Raw genomic sequence first — 17,009 nt, 5'->3', positions numbered from 1 at the left:
CCACCAAAAAAAAAAAAACCCAAACAACCCCAAACTGCAAAAAGCCTAGGTTTTTACCTTCTCGTGGCTGGGCAGTTGTTGGTCTGACCCAACCCTGCCTTCAGCCACCTCCTGTCACTGCAACTTGTCCAGCCCAGGGCAACAGTGGTGTGGATGCAGGGCATCATTTTTCCTAACAGATGGAAAGAGGGCAAGCGGGAATGCCACCCTCCTGCTTGCCTCTTACCTGGGTAAAACTGGCTCTGGGTAATGTGTTTTCTCTCTGCAAAGCAGATGGGATTATTTAACCTGCACCTCAAGACTCTGGGATCCTTTGATCTTGACATTAGCCAGCTTGGGTTAAGGTTTTAACTCACGTAGGACCTTAAGACAGCGTCCTTTTAAACTGTGTATTTTGTATTTATATATATTGGTATATAATAAAGGGTCCTCAGGCTGTATAAAATGTCCAGGTTCCTGTTTTGGCATGCCAGGCTGTTTCAGAGATGTACTGCGTCGGTATTTTTCTCTGCCTGGGTACTGGGTTCACAGTTTTAAGAGAGCAGTAAGGTGTAAAGGAATCACCCCAGCAGCTCTGGCTGAAGATGTGACTTTGAAATGTAGCTGAAATGCTGCCCTTAGACGTTTTACAAGTCACTGGCTGAAATAGGAAAAATATTCTTTTTCTGAAACCACTGCTGGCCAGAGGCATGGGACTAAATCCACGCAGTGAAAAGGAACCTTGTTTTGGTGATAGAAGATTGAAAGCATCATTCATCATTTCTCTGCTGTGTGACCCTGGGGGAATGATTCATCTACTAAATACCACACCAGTAAATTTTCTTCTGAACTCAGACATGGAAGAAAATGTAACCTATTGTTTTTCATTCAGTTTTCAGCACTGAGCCCCTGCAAATCAGCTGAAATAAGAGAATTGCACTAATTGAGTGCATTTTTCTCTTTCATAAATGAGACTATCGAACCAGGCAGATAAAAATCAAGCATATTTTTGTTTTCACTCTTGGTATACCAGAAATTACTCCTATTTTGGAAGCCATACAAAGGGCCTTCTTATATCTCTGCTGCTTTCATCTTTGCTCATAAAAAGCTGTGTGTGAAAGGAGTTCTGAACTCTTGTCCAAGCTGTTTGTGGATGGATTCTGTTGTAGTCTACTCAGCTTTGAAAAAAAGCCACCTGAAATTTCTGGGAAGCCTGAGGGAATCCTTAGTCTAAGACCCATACACAATACAAACAGAGTTTTGACTTCCCTAACTTGTCAGAAGCTGCAGTCCTTAACCACCCTAAGGAAAAGGGAAGAAAAGGCAGCTTGTCTAGTAAAAGAGCACTTGAAATTGTACATGAGAGACTAAGATGCAATGAAAAGCTTGCAGAAAAAACCCCTACACTTTTAGAGTAAAAATTAGAGATTTTTTTCCAATCAGAATATTTCATTTGATATTATCCTTCAAATAAATCACAGCATGTCCACCATCTCATCATAAACGCCCAGGGTTACATTTTAGGCTTAAAGAAACCAATTTGCCTTCAGCCTTCCTTGTCTACAGGAATGTAGCTATTTTCATAAGTGAGATCGTGGTGGGGTTTTAGCTGCCCATCAGCTGAATAAAAAGAAATATCTTTGCTACAAATTTTTCTCTAAATATCAGAACCTATACACAAAGAGGACAAAAGGGGGAATGTCCTAGTATAGTTTTCTGAAGATCTTTGCCTATCTACTTCAGAACAGTTTAATTTTAAGGGTATTAAATGTAGGCTGTCTCCTTTCTAGAAAGGATTTATTAATGGAAGCAAGGTGTCAGTTCCCTACTCAAGGCTTCAGTATTTATCTATGTATATAACATCAACATTTCTTTCTGAAAATCTTTATTGTAAAGATTTCTGACCATGTCAAGACAATCGGAAAGCATTGCTCAGAGTCTAGCTCAGGCTGCACGGGGAAACCAAGACCTCGCTGTATCACCAAGAGAAAGCCCTGCAGGCTCCTCTGGGGTGGAAACCTTCTGACTTGGATGCAAAAGAAGGGGGGCTGAATCCTGAGTCATGGGTAATAACATCCCAGCCCGAAGGGGCGCGTGATGCACCAGGTTCTCCAGTGGGCTCTGGCCCAGCAGAAGGAACATGTGGTCATTGTGCAGTTTTAACTCTTCTAGTCTCAGGTTTGTGACTCTGTATCATTTTGCTGTGGAACTAGCAGACATGGATTTGGAGGCCAACTTGGAAAAACTGAAGCCAGAAGCCACCAGGAAACAGCACCATCATCGTTAGTGGGACAGATGTTTTTCCTGAAAGGTGATCAAGACAGTCTGGGGACCCCCTACTTGATTCTCTACAGTTTCCTTTATTCCCTTAGCACATTTCTTCTTCCTTTGCTCTTTTTCTGGTCCATGGGATCCAGACCTGATGTTGTACTATCAACCAGTGCAACACCTCTGCTGCAAACAACAGAAAGCTTGTCCTTTGCTTTGCTGTTACTTGACCCAGCCACGTAGTTTGCCTCTCCTGGCCTGTTCAAGGTTGTTTCCTCTCCCTGATGTTATTCCATCTCATCACACCTTTGAAGATGCTGTCCTCTTGCCTGGATCACCCCTCCCCTGCTGGGCACCCCTTGCCCTTCTCCATCCATGGTTTTCACAGGGCTGAGCTGGGAAGTGGGAGTTAGGGAGGAAAGAGGGAAGGAGAGGGGACCAGGGCAAAAGGGCACACGCAGAGCCCAAGGGCAGGGGAAGGGGCTCTAAGTGGAGCCAAATGGGGGAATGATTTCCCCAGGAAATCTTTCAGGTTGGTAATTTGTTAGAAAACAAGTCCTTAGGACTTTGCTGCTTCCAGGAGAAACGCTTCTCACAAGATTAGCTTTGCAACAAGAATGTTATCTTGGATCCATACTGCTCTCTGGCCTCTCACTTCTGCAGGGCATTAGCAGACTGATTGGCTTGAGAAGTTTGGCCAGTTTGACAACCAAGCCACAGAGAAGATGTGCAAAGAGCTTGGGAGGAGGAATTTGAGGAGTGCTTGGAAAGCTTACCACTTAAGTGCGTGAACAAGTGTCCTGTTTTGCGGAGTTAATTAGTGATGGACGGTCTCTTTTTGCCCCTCGGTTGGTGCCGGCTGGTATATGACCTGAGACTGGCTACGGGTAATGCAGCCAGGGAAGGAGAGGGCTGGGCACAGTGGGAGCTGATGCTGTGGGAGGGAGGTGGTACTGGGTATCGCACTCTACATTCCCCAGTTGGTTTCTGATCAAAAGCATAAAATCCCCATAACTTCCTAACTGAAGTAAACATGCAACCAACAGGAAACAAGGGGGGTAAACCCCTTCAGTGACTACCTGCTCTCAGAGTGTCTGCACGGCATTTGCCAGGCTGATGTCTGCCCCTTTTGGCTCAGCAGCCAACGTGTCTGGGCTTGCAGCCAGGAGTGAGCCAACATTTCCTTTCATACTCACCCTTTTGTCTACAGGCTGTGCCCAGGAACAGGGTGCCCCTTGGCCTCCAGCAGAACTGAGAACAAGAAATATAAATCAACAGAAAGCAGGAGAAAATACAGTGCTATAAAACTGCTGATGAACTGTCTTTCTCTTTACTAGTAATTCTCCTCTTTGGCATCAGTGTAAATAGCAAAACTAAAGCCTGAAAAAGAGTGGCCCCCAGAAAGTCGTCTTTTCAATTTAATCCTAGTGCAGTTCTGCAGACTTAATTTTTTTTTTTCTTCAGAAAATAAGAATTAATTAATTAAGGTCAGACTCTCCAGCACTTACAGTCCAAACATGCTGCTTTATTTGAAAAATTGAAAGCATTGAGGTCTGGCTTGGACAAGCAGTCCTCCAGGATAGTTTTTTTTTTAAAAAACCAACCATATCTTCTAGAGCCTTTGATAAATGCCTGAAAAAAGAAAACCAGCCAGTTTCTTTTTGTGTACAAAGTTCAGGAACTACATAAAGTAAAAGTTGGGGAGGAGGGATGTGGGAAACGATGAGAGGTTGAACAGATTCCTTTTTGATAATCTGACCTGTTACCAGGACCTTTTAGAGGTGCAAGTGCCATTTTTGTATGTTGTTATTTTGTATGTGAGCAGGTGGGGGCATGTTTTGCCCCACAGCATGCAGTTGGATGGCAGGATCCTTGCCCGGGTAAAAAAAACAGAGATTCAAAGGGTAAAGGCTGTTGCTGTAATAAAAATACTCGAGCCCATTTTGCTGCCTGGATAATGAAGAGTTTCTAAAAGGGGAGAAATGTTTTAATAATTTTAATGAATTTAAGATGATTGCACCAACGTCCCTTCTCACATAGGAAAGAAACTGAAGATACACCTCCACAAAACTCTTTATGCATGTGACCCTCTGCTGGTGCCTGCACCTGGGTCTGCTTTCCCATCTCCAGCTGGGCTCTTGGGACCAATGAGAGAGGAGCAGATCTGCTCTGTCTACTGTATCTTGGGTGCAAGATCCACATTGCAGTGATATTTGTCTTGGTTGCTTCACGTTAGCTAGGGCTGGGTGTTTGCTTGGGGCATTGAGCTCGCATTGCCCATGAGGTTGCCCATGTGCATTGAGTGTATTCATCTCCACTTGCTCTTTGGTCCTCCTAACCCAGGAAAGTCCCCGTGTGATCTCCACAGCATTATCTGCATCCTCTCTTGTCCTTGCCCTCCCTTTCTTGTCTCAAGTTGCTTCTGTAAGAATCTCTGATGCTTGTTTTTGTTAAGGTTTTTTGGTTTGTCAATAAAGCACCTGAATTTGGTTGGCAATTCTGACCCTAGGAAAGGGGACATAAGTGAGTTGCCATGGCTTTCTCTACTACATGCCATAGAGTTTGCTGTGGACCATCACTTGGCAAGCCCCTGGGGGCTCGCTCCAAGTCACAGAGAAGTGGATCCCAAATGCTCCTGCCTGGCTGCTCCCCTGGGGTAAGGCAGCCCCTTCTGCCCAGAGCAGAAGTCTGGGAAAGAGGAGACTGAGATGGGAGCCGGCATCAGAAAAAGGAGATGATAGAGCCAGGGAAGGGGAGAGAAGCTGAAAATCCCCGAGGGACCCTGTGGAAAGGCTCTGATGTGGTGGTGTGTGCTGGTTTCACTTCCCTGCTCTTTGCCTGCAATGCAAGCTGGTGCTGTGAGGCCCAATGAGAGGCTGGATGGAGCCCCTTCCCCTAATGGAGGTGCCAGCAGGGATGTTCTGGAGTCCACCTCACCTTTTTATTAATTAATCTACAAGGTTGGGGGGAGGGGGGGGGAATGTAAATCTGTGGAAAACTGCAAGAAATCTAAAACATTATGCTGCCCCTCCTGATGGAGGGAAGAGTCAAATTCCTAAATAGCAGAGATGAACACAAACAGAATGTGTATGGTATTTGCTTCTCATATTTTCCTGTAAGAGAGCCTTCTCCCTTTCTTACAGAAAAACCCAGAAAAATTGTATAGACTATGGTGGGTATCCTTCTGTAAATACAGCTAGAAACTTCACATGGTGCTTAATCTCACCGCTGGATTACCATGTGGCCAGGAGCTGTGCTGTGTTGTTCTACAGTGAAACCCTTGGGCACAAGACCTCGCCCCTGAGCCCAGGAGCACTGTCGCATCCCTGGCTTTCCCTTTGTGGAATCACATGAGATGCAAACACATTTGGGGTGGGAGACTTCAGCCAAACTTGCCTTCTGTAGAGACTCCTTTCATAATCCAATTTGTCATTTTGGTGTGCTTGTGGGTTGGGGCGAAGCAGTGGCATCTGCAGGTGTCTCCACACTGCTCTCTTGGTGGAGAATCATCTCCTGTTCTTGCTTGTGAGTCCTCTGTGCCAGGCCCGGGGGAGGAAAGTGACCTCCCCGAGGAGCCCGGGATCGGTGCTCAGCAAGCCGCAGAGGCGGTGATCCACAGGCAGTGCCTCCCTGCCTACCCTCCCTTCCCTGCCGAAGAGAAAGGGAGCGGGGGCTGCCAGGGCCTGTGACCCCTCATTTCTTCCCTCTCCACCAGCCACCACCTGCGCTTACCAGGAAGATTCCACATTTACACTTTGCGAGGCGCAAGTCCTTCTGATGGCACCCGCAGCGGAGCTCAGCAGCATGGGGCTAACAAGGGGTAACACCAAGCTTTGCTGCTGGGAAAAAGAAAAAGGGTAGTGCTGTTTATTTCCAGCTCTGGCATCCAGTGCAGTCAGTGAGGCACAAAGTCATGCTGCTAACCTGCAGCCGGTTTGCCGGGATTAATGATTGACCAGGCTCCTGGGAGGAAATGAGGGGACAGTTCCCACCTGGCTGGCCGCTCCCTGCCAACCTTGCCACCATGGCTCTGCTGATTGGCCTCTGAGAAGCGCTTTGAAAAAAGGCACAAAATTTTCAACCGTCCCCCTCGGCATGCCAGACGCTCTCTGAGGGATGCAGGGAAAGGGGGCAAGCTTTTCTAGGCAATTGCTCTGTCCCAAGATGCTTTTCCCCCTGCTTTGCTGGGCTGAAATCTGCCTGCTCCTGTTCTGCAGGGGCTGCCAGCTGGAGGAGCCGGCGATGGGTGAGTGGAGCGTCCTTTCCTCGCACAAGGTTGATTCCGGAGCAGCACCAGCCTTTCTTGGCAAACAAAGAGACCCAGATGCCATCCTGACTGATACTAATTGGTAACTGGAACAGTAGCTAGTAATCTGGGGGTTGGCCAGCAGCAAAATCGGGAAATGCAGGTCAGAGAGGGCACAGGGCAGTTTGTCTTTGCACTCAAGTTGTATCTTCAGCCTGTGTATTCCCTTTCTTTGTAAGTGTTGCTAAGCTCCTCAGCACAAGGGATGGAGCAGGTTTGCATTTCCAATGCGCATGTCTGGGCGGCACACGCTTCTGTTGGGGGAGGCTGGGGCAGGGGGATATCCCTCTGCAGTCATTTGCACTGCCTCCCAGCCCTCCTGGGCTGCTCTGCCTCCCCCTGCACCCTTGCAGGTGCCGGCGAGAGGGGAGCAGGGATATTCTCAGGAGCGAGAGCTGCTTTCGCTGGGTGGTTGCTGTGTGTCAGGTCTGTAGAGGACACCTCTGAACTCCCGGGGACAAAAGCGAGCTAAGAGTAACACGCTGGGAAGAAGCAGGCAGATGAGCCTGTGGCTTGAGTTTGCTGTGCTTGCTAAGGAGCCTGCCTGCCCTCTGTTCCCATGCCACCTTCCTCCTCACCACGGGAAATGTACAGCATAGGCTAATGGCTGTGGCTCTCATGGCCACGCGTGAGACCAAGGTGTCTGAGGTCTCCCAGTGTACCACACGGCCTCGTGGTGGAGTTCCTTGTTCCAGTGCTCTGCAAGATGGGAACACTGTGACTGGATACTTCAAGGCACTATAGCCTTCCCTGAGTGAATTCTTTTCCTTTTGCTCTGATTTTGGGGTTTGCTTTGTTCCTAGGTTTGAAGGAAGCTGTGAAATCTGATAGCGTTATTGCAGCAGCCCTTGGCGGAGAGGCAAACTTCTATTGCAACCTCTCGCTCTCGATGGATGTTTTGCAAGTCACCTGGCAGAAGAAAAATGGGTCTTCCTTCCAGAACATAGCCACCTACAGCCCAAACCATGGGCTGAGGCTGATAGGGTCATTTCAGAAGAAGGTGCGTTTCACTAGAGCAACCCTGAAGGCCTCAGCTATCACACTCCAAAATCTCACGTTCGAGGATGAGTCCTATTACAGATGCATTTTCAACGTGTTCCCTCATGGCTCTTTCAGCAAAGATATATGCCTCAACATCCAAAGTAAGTTTTCCACTAATACCTTCTCACTTTCTGGCACTCAGCACAGGTCTGATGCAGTCAGGAGGTGGGTAAGGCATCATCCTCTCCACCGCATGGTGACTTTCCATGCAGCAGCATTTCCTTGGTGGATAGTCTCCAGAATTGCCACACCTCTCCTCAGAGGAGGTGGAGGTAAATAAGCCAGGAGGTGCTTTCGGATAAGAACCCACGTACAGAGAGGTGACCTGTCCAGCTTTGACTATAAACTCGCCCCAGAGTGTAAAAAGTACCTTCTCTTTTTGCTCTCAGCAATTTCTGAGCTAACAGTGGAATATGATTCCCACCTGCCCACCGAGGGTCTCCTCACCGCAGTTTGTTCAGCAACAGGAAAGCCTGCCCCCAAAATCACCTGGCTGGATGACAGGGACCTGGATGAGTCCCCTGAAATACACCAGATCCAAAACGCAAATGGAACAGTAACGGTGGTAAACAGACTTACCTTCTCTGCCAACCGCCTCCATGCCTTGGCCTGCCTCCTGACCACCCACACTATAAACTCGCCCCAGAGTGTAAAAAGTACCTTCTCTTTTTGCTCTCAGCAATTTCTGAGCTAACAGTGGAATATGATTCCCACCTGCCCACCGAGGGTCTCCTCACCGCAGTTTGTTCAGCAACAGGAAAGCCTGCCCCCAAAATCACCTGGCTGGATGACAGGGACCTGGATGAGTCCCCTGAAATACACCAGATCCAAAACGCAAATGGAACAGTAACGGTGGTAAACAGACTTACCTTCTCTGCCAACCGCCTCCATGCCTTGGCCTGCCTCCTTGACCACCCACAGGGAAGGAAAATGAAGGCAGTTTACCTGGAAAAAGAAAGGGAAGGTAGGCTGCGTTTGTATGGAGACGTGCAGCATGTGGTGGGGAGCACTTAGGAAAGGATGTGCAATTGTGGGAGTGCAGCTTGTGCTTACATAGGTCTCGTTAGACATTTTCTGGGAGTTCAGACCTCATGTTAAACGAAGATTTCATGATTTGAAACCACCCAGAAGACTCCTCCCTGTGGTACCTTTGTGTCTGTGTGGTGGGGGTGTGTATCTCTCTCTCTCTCTAATAAATATGTAGGTTTGTGTGTACATATGTATATATATCTCTGTTTATATTTCTACATAATCACTAATTTAGAGCAGATGCGATCAGCTCTCCAGCAGTATCCACAGCTGGAGGGTACCAGCAGAGCAGGCCCCTGTCTGTCGAATGCTGGGGAACAACATTTCACATGGAGGATCTTGCAGGAGGGTATGTCTCAGGAAGGATGGGAGACTTTCCAAGAAACAGAAGCACAAATAGATCAGGAGTAAAAATGCTGGGGTTTGGTTCCCCCAATACCAAGGAAATGTGAGACGTTATCGGTATTTATTTAAAAAATAAAGTTCCTCACCTACCACAGTGTTACGTTGTTACACTGTTTCTTTCTCTTCTTCAAAGAATAAATGAGCACAAACTGATGAATGTTTCACTTTAGTCCCAACCTCTGGAAGAAGAGGAGAAACATGTTGACATCCCTCTATGTTCTGTGTGAACTTACTGGTTTCTTTTTGTAGGTGTTCAGAAGAGCATAATCATCATGGCAGTCTTAATAGCTGTGGTGTTCTTAACAATCTTGATACGCTGTGTCATGAGACTAATCAACAGAAAAAGGAAAAAGTAAGAATAATTTCCATTTTCTTGCAAATGACATGGCTTGCCTGTGTTCACCTTGCAATTTGCCTTTCTGTTTCCTGTTGGTGTTTTTGTATACCTGCCCTGGAAACTCACCCAGATGGTAACAGCATCTTTAAAACAGCAAGATTCACTCTAAATTCCAGGAGGTTTCTAAGCGTTATTTGACTAGTTTGTGTTTTTTTTCAGAGTGAAGAGACATAGTGCACCCAGAATACCTGCAAAGGAGAAAGGCTTACACCGAGACCTAAGCGAGAAAGCCGTGAGCCTGCACAAGCCGAAGGACCAGCACATTGTTTATCAAAATGAGGTAATGCAAGTGTCCAGGGCTTCCAGTAATTATTCACAACCTTCGAAAGCCTTGGCAACACTTACCAGGAATGTGACAAAACCCTTCCATCAAGAGCTGGGGTCTGCTCTTGCTGCCATGTCTTTGCTGCATGGGACAGCCACACCAGGTAGATGACACCATACGTGCCCCATCTAACCTCTAGCAATGCTCGGGAAGGCCTGGAGCGTGAAGGAGAAAAGTTAGTCAACAGTTAGGTGGAAAGGCATGGAAGAGGTACTGGAAATGCTCAGGAGGGCAGATGGGATGTCCCTTCTGGACAAAGGCAAGGGAGCGCAGCACAGCTCAGGTGCTGTAACCAGCAGCCTCACACAGAAGTTTTCCCAGAAAAGTCTGCCCTGCCCTGTTGATCACGCAGGCATGAAGGTGCCCTAGAGGGCTGGTGGCATCCACAGACAAAACCAGTAAGTGACCACAGCTGGGAGTCACCCCCCCTAGCCACTTTTCTCTGACCTCCCACAGGTTCCCTGTTTTCCTTGCAAGCTCTTGCTAGTCCTGTGCTGTGAATGAGAGCCCTCTTGTCTTCTTGTCAATTTTCTTTGCCAGATAACATAGAACTTTGTCGTGGTTACTACACCACTGTGCTGGGTCTCTTGCAGGAGCAGTCACCAGGCTCCTCACTTCACAAAAGGCTACCAGGTCTGAAGAGAAACCTGAGAGAGAAAAAAAATTGCAGGCGCTTGTTTTCAGAGGAAGCGGAGAACCTGAACAGCAATGTCCACAGCGTGTTTGAGAGGGGACCTCCTGGGTTATGCGTCAAGGAGCTCGGCTGCACACCCATGAAGGAGGACAGAGGGGCAACAGCAGGTGGGGGAGTCCAAATAACACCCCACCCCGGCTGCTCCCCAGCACAGAAAGGAGAGACATCAGCCCACTAAAGGCTGCCTCCACAAGCCCAGAGGAGCACAAGGGCCCAAGGGCAGGTGGGGAGTCCAAACTAAGGACTCAGAAGAAGGGGCACCTTGCCCAGGCCCCTCCCAGGGATGTCCCAGGAGATCCTCAGCCCCAGGGTTCGGGTGTGAAACCTATCCACATGAGTCATCAGTGGAGCACCTTTTGAACTGAGGGGGGTCACTGCCTAAAGGGGTATGGACGCATGATGGGATGCAGGGGAAGATCGTTTTGGGACTGCACAGGACTTATTATAGGATGCTTAGGGGAGGCATCAAAGGTGAGAAAGGGAGGAATCAAGGGGAATTAGGAATGAAAAAGCCTGGGAAAATAGAGGGATAAAGGGATAAAAGGGACTGGTTGCATGTACACAGGAGGCTGGTCAGTACACTTGTCTGGCCATGCCCAGTGCCTGGTCACCATGGTCTGTCCTGTCTTCTCATTAAACTCCATTTTGAACTCTCTTCCTGGGTGAGGGACTCCCTAGCCAATGTGCACGTGTGTATGGGGGCCTGGTGCCAGCAGCTGGGCCGGGACCATGGGCCAGCGGGCATGTGTGCCTGGGTACCAGCGACTGGAGACACCTGAGTGAGAGAAACTAAGTGCCAGTTACCAGGATGGACCAGGGTCAGAGCCTGTGTGTCCCTGGTGCAGCACCTGGAGTGAGCGTGGGTGAGCATGTGAGCGCCAGCAAGGGTCAAGCCAGACAAGTTGGTGAGTAGGTGAGGTGTCCTGGGACACCCTTTGACATTTCACGAGTAATCAGGCAGGAGTATCTGTGCTGCAGATGCAGCGAGACCCGTGGAACTGTACCGAGATCAGTATTTTGAAAAAAGTTATGTTTGTAAGGGCTCGAGCTGGAAAGCTTCCCCTCCAGCTCTCTGTATCACTACACAAGGTGTGTTAGAAATGTCCCTCCAATGTATTTGCAAAGGCTCTTCTAACAGCTTGTGTCACGGTGCAGCCTCAGCGCAGAGCACTTTCTTTTGTAATAGCAGAGTACCCTCTAGTGGGAGAGATCACGAATGAACGTGAAAACGCCTCCAGTGAGTCTTCTATTAAAATAGCAACTCACTAGTGCTATTTTTTTCTCTTTGGACTTTCAAATAGTCTTTTGGTATCCAGCAAGCCTATCCCAGGTATCAAGAAATTACAACCACTGTATCCAAAGACATTCAGGAACAACACAACTAAATGACTTTGAGGGTTGTCCTGCAGCGGACGCTGACTGTGGTCACTGGAAGAGAAGGTATTGAAAGGGACTGACAGAAGGAACTGGGCATTTGGTTTCAGTCCTGCCTTGCTCTCCTGGAGAAAGAGCTCTTGCAAAGGACCGGGAAGGAAACATGGAAATGTTCCCAAGCCTGTTGTCCAAGCTGCCAGGCTAGCCTGTGATGGATAAAAGAAGGTGTGCTAGAGAAGTGGGAATGGCAGGCATTTGGTAGTACCTGGGAAGGTATCTAGGCTGCCCAAATCCCTCTGACAAGTTCTGCCCAGGGTTGCCTCCTGAGAGCTGAATTTTCTGCAGCTGGGCTTCTTGGTCAATGGACCTTTAGAAAACAATCTCGGGCTTCTTGACCAAGGGACCTTTAGAAGTCAATCTCGAGTGATGTTTTATCCAAGAGTTGCTCAGCATTTGAAGGACAACTGTTCCCTGCATTCTGAAAATCATGTGCTGATTCAGCTTGCCTTGAAGCTTGTCATGCCACATGCATGTAGGTTACAATGGGGGGCTTCAACTTGGCATTCCTTGAATGAGAGTTTTCTGAGATTAAATGCTCATTAATTTTTTTTTTCAGAGAAATTATCTGTGGGTTTTTTCCATGGTAGTCATGGACATTTATGTGACTTTCAATTGTGGCTGTGATTGGAAGCCATCAATATATGTGTATAAACACAACAACAAAAGAAGAGGTGAGCGAGTTTAACAACTGCTTTTCAAAGATAACTTTTTCCCAGGAAATGGAAATTGTAAAGAGAAATGTGCAGGCTCAGTGCTGTGAGATAGTGACCAGTGGTACTCCAGCTGAGTGGTTCAGAGCCTGCTGAAGGAGGGGGAGAGGAATGGCCTCTCCTCTGTACTTCTGGCAGCAAGTACATGATTTATCCTCGGTGCAAAAGGGTAGTTTTTCTAAGACTAAAAAGTTAGCTTTGGTGATTGAGAAGGAAAAATGAAAATACGATGAAATGCACACCAAGGACTCAGAAAACAAATAGGCAGAAAAAGCCTCAATTTTTCCAGAATGTCTCACTTGAGGGCTTTTTAAAACAGCCCAGTACTGGATTTCTACAGGGCAGATGACCTGTTTTTCACTACTCTTCAAGTGGGAGTTTAGAAGTGCTCTTTGATTCTTCCTGATGAAATGGAATTAATTGTTTCTTTCAGTCCTAGTAATTGTGGTGTTTCCTTTCAGAAGGAAAAACATTACCAGTTTTAGAAGCAAAACAAAACAAAAAGCTGAGACCAAGCTGTCCCAAAGCCAGCCTCACTAACAAGACCCAGATAACATGCTCAAGCTTGCTTTCTTTTTAGTGTGCCTGTCCCAAGAGCTGAAGGAGGCTCTGTGGGACGGCAGAAATTAATATAAAAAATTGTAATGACTGTCTCACCTTTCTTTTATGAAATATCCTTCCTTCCTGACTATCAACCTGATTTTCTCCCAGTTACTCATCCCTAGGAAACTAGGATTTGCACTGTCTGGGGTGCAAGTATATTTGTTAGTCTGTGTAATATGCAGCCCACTTCTAAGAGGGTCTGCACAAACAGTGGTATCCACAGCCCCTGGCTGCCAGGATGCTCAGCCCTCATGCAAAGAAAAGGCACACAAATGAAGATCAGTGAGAGAAAGGTGAACAGTCATCAACACAAAAAGACCAACAAGTTTCACAGGGAAGTGAGAGAAGGGAAGAGAATGGGAGCTTGCAAAGTTTAAATTCAGGTGTCTTCCATTTTACACAGCTATTCTAGAGGTGGAAAGCAAAGCAAAATGTAGAACGTATCCAGCCCTTTCTTGCCCTGTAAAGGGACCCCAGAACTTTTCTGTGGTTTTATCCCCACCCACATGGTTAACTTTCTCTGCTGGGAAATGGTGCAGTTTGCGCTGGAGAAATTGGTAGGATCTCAAACTGCAAACCATGTAGCATTGGCTTGTTTTATAGAAGTAATTTTGAGAGAGAGAAAAGATGTGGTTTGTCCATGGTCATATGGTTGAGTCACTAGCAAAATGACAGCTGATGGCAGATCCTCTGGACCAGGCTGGACCTCCTAGTAGACCTATCTGAGCATTCACGACTTGAGGAAACATTGCTTGAATATGATGATTAAGGGGGATATGATAATTTATATGAGCAGAGCCAGAAGGGAGTTGAATCAGCAGAGCCTAACAGTTCTGATGTAAGCCTCCAGGAGGCAACACGCCCTGTAAAACTTAGTGGGTTTGGTTTTACTGGAATCTGTGTCACTGACTCCAGCCATCCTCTAACACTCTTTTTTTCTTTCCCTGTTAAATAATGGCAACTTGCATCAGCTGTATCATATTCTTTTCCTTAAACCTGTACAAGTTTCACGGGTTACTGGCTCAAATGGTTCTGCTTAAAAGAGGTCATTAGTCCAGAAATCAAGGGAAGAACGAAGAAATATATTAACAGCAGAGTGTGTCCACCCAGAAGGCAGAGGAAAGAATAAAGAATAGACGTCATTCATGACAGAAGGGATTTCAGATTGCCTCTTCCACCAGCAGGCAGGGTGTATTGCAGGTGAGGAAATAAAAGGAGAGGAACAAAGAAGTCACTGGATTTTAGGACAAGAGGTCTCTACTCACGCTCTTTCTCACTAACTTTACAGGCTTTGCCATGCCAGATAGTCAGTGTCAGCTCGGCCACCACCAGCTCCAGAGAAGGTGATGTACAAAGAACTTTGCTGAGCTGAGCCAGGTCTGTGTAAAAAGAAATGGTTGACATGAGAGCACAGAATAGGGCAGAAAGGGATTTTTTGTGTCTTGTTCTTCTATGAATATAAAAAGATTTTTAATTTTCTGCCATTGCTGGTCTGCCTGGAGTACTTTCCGTTTGCCTCTGTCTGCCCTGAGGTTACCTCTGGTCTTCATCTACTACTTCAGAGCTATCCTTTCCTTGCTCGGCTCTAGTTTCCTCCCTCTCTTCCAAAGAAGCAGCCCTCTTACTTTCCAGACCCTTTCACCATTTTCTTGTTTCTTCTTTAAGTTTCCCTAGCCCATTGAAGGAGCAGTAAAATTTGGATAAATATAGAACTTTCCGCCTCAGTAGACGTGAGTTACAGAGCGAGCTAATATAATGTATCACTCAAGTCTCCCAAACGTCCCCTTTATTTTCATGAAATAAGGGCAGGAAGATGTCCCTGGGACTTCCCTGCTTTTGTCATTTTGATGGTACAGGGCATTTCTGGATAAATTTATTTTAAGTTGTGTAGTCCGCAGTTCTCTGGAGTTCTCTCTGAAATCCCCTCAACTACAGTGAAGGCAGGTGAGCACAGAAGACTTGCTAACACATTTTTTTAATAAAAAGAAAAACGTGTGAAGGGTGTAGGTATGTCAGCCTCAAACAACAAGTAGTAAGTTAGTTGCTGGAGACCTGACCTGCTTTAGAGGGAACCCACTCTCTACTTGGAACAAAAAGGGAAAGGCTGGCAGAAGGAAGTTTAGGTGACTTGAGACCTACTCATTGGTCCGAGGAGATAGAAGAAAATGTTGAAAAAAGGTAGTAGTGGAGCTTGGGCTTTGGTTTGTTATTTGGCAGAGGAAGGGCTCCACTAAATCGGGCACAGTGGTGGAGATGTCTCCAAGGACAGCTGTATCCAGCTGGAAGAGCCACTGCCCTGGCCCCCAGCCTCCAGCAACAGGTTAGACCTGATCTGGCGGGGGCAGTGGGGGCTTTCTTTTTTTACAGGTCAAAAGGCACTGGTTTGTGCACTGAGGTACTGAGAGCAGCAGAACAGACACGGTTAACACATGGGTGAGCCTGAGATGACCCAGGAAAGGTGCAAATACCACCCCATTCCTTCAGGCAGTTTAATAGCAGTGCTCCAAATATTCCCACACATCTGTGTCTTAAATAAGAAAGGGTTTCTGGTTTTATGTGGGCTCTTGGCCACTACGTGGGCATCTTTGTCAATTAATTTTCGCAGGGGCTTGAAATTGTGCCAACTCTGATATCTTTCCCATGAGCAATGATGTTTTAAAACAGAAGACCTTGTAGGGCCTTGCAAGAGAAATATTACGATTGGTATGAATGATGTGAACACATGCGTGCGCATGTGTGTGTGTGAGAAAGCAGCTGAAGAAACAGCAAACACCGAATGTCCTGTATTTATTGCAAAGGATGCTGTGTCTAATTAATCAAATTGAGAAATGGGTTGTTTCTGTCAAGCCTGATAAAACTACAACAGAGACAACTTGTCAGTGGAAGATCCTGTAGTCTAACAATGGGAAGATGGCAGCGAGACTGCCCTGTATCAGTTGTGCTGCCCCTTTTCCTCCCAGCCCAACAGGAAGGTAGCAGCGAAAGCAAAAGACCGCTCCCAATGATATAAAAGACATATCTCAAAATCAGTTTCTCTTCACCAATGAAGAGAAACCCAGAAGATCCTGGCCAGACCGTTTGAACATCTACAGCTTGTGAGTATGAAACTGGGCATAAAATCAACTTGCCTACAGATTTTGTATAATGAAATGACCTTCCCTTTCCATAAGATCTTCTATTTTTTTTTTTTTTTTAAACTAATTTCCCTCAGCCTAACATCAGGAAAAAGGGTGGGTTTTGTTTAGCTGGACTGAGGATCCAGAAAAAAGGCAGAGCCTTGATCTAGTACTCAAAATTTTATTGCCGACTATTGCCAGGCTGGTGCCCTGTTACCAGGAAGTTCGGGTTTACGCTGCTGATTTTCACGAGCAGCGCGATCATCCGTCCCGGAGAGCTGTTGGAACTAACTCTGTGCTTACAGCCTTCTCTGACTGAAACCTCGCTGCATCTCAGGGTTTACCGCGCTCTTGCTTTAAGCAAGTGGTGGTTTGGTTTTTTTTTTTATTTGTTCTTCCAAGATCAGTTCGTTAATTTGGTGCATATTAATAACCCTTGAGGGAAAGAGAAGACGGCGGGAGTGAGGGAAACCCTTTGCCGCCAATTCCAGGGGCAGGAGGGGCCGGGAGATAGTAAAACGCGTTCACAGCGTTAGTGCTGGATAAGTGACAAGCGCAAAGGGGATGAGCTAACCACAGGCTCCCGCTGCTGTATCGGCACGGCAACCTCTGACCGCGGCCCATCGCGGCGGGTTCCTTTCGATTGGGAGAGCAAACGCGCCGAGGGCACCGCCATCGGCGGGGGGGGGGGGGGGGGGCCAC

General features: G+C 47.0%; 1 protein-coding gene across 1 annotated transcript; it reads left to right on the top strand.

Moving 5' to 3' along the window:
* The first annotated feature begins 6,489 nt into the window (after nt 1-6,489).
* LOC103895090 lies at nt 6,490-11,713 on the top strand. The gene is made up of 6 exons (XM_009274601.1): nt 6,490-6,493; nt 7,357-7,699; nt 9,006-9,071; nt 9,585-9,705; nt 10,344-10,551; nt 11,583-11,713. The coding sequence occupies exons 1-6, from the start codon at nt 6,490-6,492 to the stop codon at nt 11,711-11,713; spliced, it is 873 nt and encodes a 290-aa protein (XP_009272876.1).
* The last annotated feature ends 5,296 nt before the right edge of the window (nt 11,714-17,009 follow it).

This window comes from Aptenodytes forsteri, unplaced genomic scaffold (genome assembly GCF_000699145.1).
Source record: "Aptenodytes forsteri isolate BGI_AS27 unplaced genomic scaffold, ASM69914v1 Scaffold287, whole genome shotgun sequence".
NCBI classification, from domain to species: Eukaryota; Metazoa; Chordata; class Aves; order Sphenisciformes; family Spheniscidae; genus Aptenodytes; species Aptenodytes forsteri.
The sequence above is the reverse complement of the archived record's forward strand: the minus strand, read 5'-3'. Positions and strand labels throughout refer to the sequence as shown.